Consider the following 2359-nt stretch of genomic DNA (forward strand, 5'->3'; position numbering starts at 1 on the left):
TGAATTTTACACACGAGAAAAGCTTTTAAAAAGGTCCACCGGCTATGGCACCTTTGTCTAGTTAATTTGCAACTGGGAGTGGCAGAATCAAATATTTAACCTTGTTTAAAATTTTTTTTTACATAACTATATGATAATTTTACCAACGTAGCGGGTGCCATACCATCCCACCCTGATCCGCGACTGCTTGCAACCGTAGGTAAAAACAAAGTTGTCTAAGTATTGATATCCTTCAAATGTGGGTAATCCGTGGGAGTTGCCATGCTGCAACTGTCATTTTTTTTTTTTTGAAAATTTATTATTTGGGTCAACATATTGTGTTTAATTTGTATATACTGACATGATTTGGTTTAAGAATTTTAATGAAATCAAGTTAATTATAAGCTCAACAGTAAGTAGAATTATTCCCTTCATTTCAATTTATATGAAAAAATTTAACTGCACTTGGAGTATAAGAAAGAAAAAGTTTAAATAAATTTTTTCTCCAACTTGTGATGAAGAATTAATTTACTCTTAAGTTCTGGAAATTAGAAAAAGGTGCAAGAAATAAAATCACCACTAGAAAAGTTACGATATTTCAGACCATTTTGCAGTCAAATTATATCTGTAAAACAAATGTTTACATGGAATATAATTCCATAACATCTAAAGAGGATGAAATAACATAAACCCAAAGCTAATGATCTAATTGACTATATTCTCTAGAAGATGAAGTAAAAAAAACTTGTCACATAAGAATTGTGCAGTCAAGCTAACATCAATATCAGTATTATATGTTCCCAATATAAATTTCTATAATAAGCCACACAATACTAAAAACATGCATATGGCTGCAAGTAATCCTGTTCATATGTTTCTATTTACAAAATCATCTCCATCAAAAAGGAAAATTACTCCATTTACACAAAAATACTAAGCTATAATAATCAAAGTAGTATTTTCTTTCTAATTAGCAGAATCTTGATTTTGAGTTTATTCTTTTTTTTCTTTTGGCTCTCTAATTCAGACTCATTTGTCTCAATGCTGCTGAGATTGTTTGGACTTGTGCACTAGCAGCAGCAGCAAGAGCAGCCCTACCGAATCTTGATAGCCCGTGCTGGCCATGTACATTCGCCTTGTTAGAATTCTTGACTCCGCCACTTTTTGAAGGCGCTACTAACTTTGTGAAATTCAAGTTTTTACTATAATTGTCGCCTTTTATATGACGAGCTGATGACGAAACTGGAAAAAAAAAAAAGATTTGTTAGAATACTAAAAGAATTGAAAGTTTATTAACACAACCCTTTTTCGTAGCAAAAGTATTTACCGATTCTAATGTGAGATGTAGTAGTAGTGGCGGCGCGGTGAAAACGACACTTGAATGAGCCAGGGTGGGTGGTGGGTGCACATAGGCAATGCTTCTTTGATGCTGTAGTACTAATAATAGTAGTAGCCTTAGACTTACTAACTCTTTCATTTTTCATATTCTTGATCTTGCTCTTGTTTATTTCTTCAGTTGGTAAGTAACTTGATTCCAATCCTTTCTCCATCATATTATGACTGTAAATTATTCAAAAAAGAGAAACAAATTAATCAACTAAACAGAAAATATTGCACAGAAGAAAAGAAACAATAACTACATTGCAAAATCCACCAGCATTATTGTGGAACACCTTTAATCAGCAAAAATTCAAAATTAAATATTGAACAGAAGGACTGAATTTGCATATCAAGAAAACTTTAAACGAACAGAAATACAAGCAATTAGAAGTAAAAAGGAACAAACAAAAAAAGATGAAGAGAAAATTACCAAGATTTTGAAGAAAAGGAGGTAGGAGAATGTGGGTCCTTGATCACAGTAACTGCTCCCATTTTGCATTAATCAACTAATTAACAAACTTCAAGACTTGAAATTTTTTGAAATTAAGAAACCCAAATCAGCAGATACTAGTAGTTAGCAGTACACACAGAGAGAAATTGATGGCTTGAAAAGTGTAGTTGTCTGTGAAATTGAGAGAAAAAGGGAGGAGAGGAATCCAGGTAGAAGAGGGAACTAACTGTCAACTATAATTGAGTTGATCTCATATAGTTGCGCGTACGGAATTTGGCGCCCCCCCTTCGGATCTTATATAACTAACTAATTCCTATTCCACTGCATTTCTTTTTGTGAATGTGATTTAACTTATACACTTGAAACTAAATATTAATTCTTATAGTAAATTTTATGGATGGTCACCCAACTTTGTATTCATTACCCTAAAATCAATATTCATTCTTTTGTTACATAAAAATTTTGTTATTTTGCTCCATTTTTTACAAAAATAACTTTGATTATTTTTGTAAAAAATTCACATGAAATATGAGAGAAAATGATAAAAAA

The 2359-nt window shown here is 31.8% G+C and overlaps 1 protein-coding gene across 1 annotated transcript; it reads right to left on the reverse strand.

The window, feature by feature from the left end:
- Positions 1-738: 738 nt before the first annotated feature.
- LOC117281319 (uncharacterized) lies at positions 739-1939 on the reverse strand. The gene is made up of 3 exons (XM_033661167.2): positions 1790-1939; positions 1307-1539; positions 739-1221 (listed from the first exon to the last, which is right to left on the reverse strand). Exons 1-3 carry the CDS (start codon positions 1849-1851, stop codon positions 998-1000), a joined length of 519 nt encoding a protein of 172 aa, XP_033517058.1. The 5' UTR covers positions 1852-1939; the 3' UTR covers positions 739-997.
- Between the last annotated feature and the right edge of the window lie 420 nt (positions 1940-2359).

The sequence above is a fragment of the Nicotiana tomentosiformis genome, chromosome 2, assembly GCF_000390325.3.
Source record: "Nicotiana tomentosiformis chromosome 2, ASM39032v3, whole genome shotgun sequence".
NCBI classification, from domain to species: Eukaryota; Viridiplantae; Streptophyta; class Magnoliopsida; order Solanales; family Solanaceae; genus Nicotiana; species Nicotiana tomentosiformis.

Excerpts from the sequence above, each read along its gene's own strand:
- LOC117281319 (XM_033661167.2), bottom strand. The coding sequence starts at position 1,851 with ATGGGAGCAGTTACTGTGATCAAGGACCCACATTCTCCTACCTCCTTT. Across the intron at positions 1,540-1,789 it reads TCCTTTTCTTCAAAATCTTG|TCATAATATGATGGAGAAAG; the intron begins GTAATTTTCTCT and ends AATAATTTACAG. Across the intron at positions 1,222-1,306 it reads TACATCTCACATTAGAATCG|TTTCGTCATCAGCTCGTCAT; the intron begins GTAAATACTTTT and ends TTTTTTTTCCAG.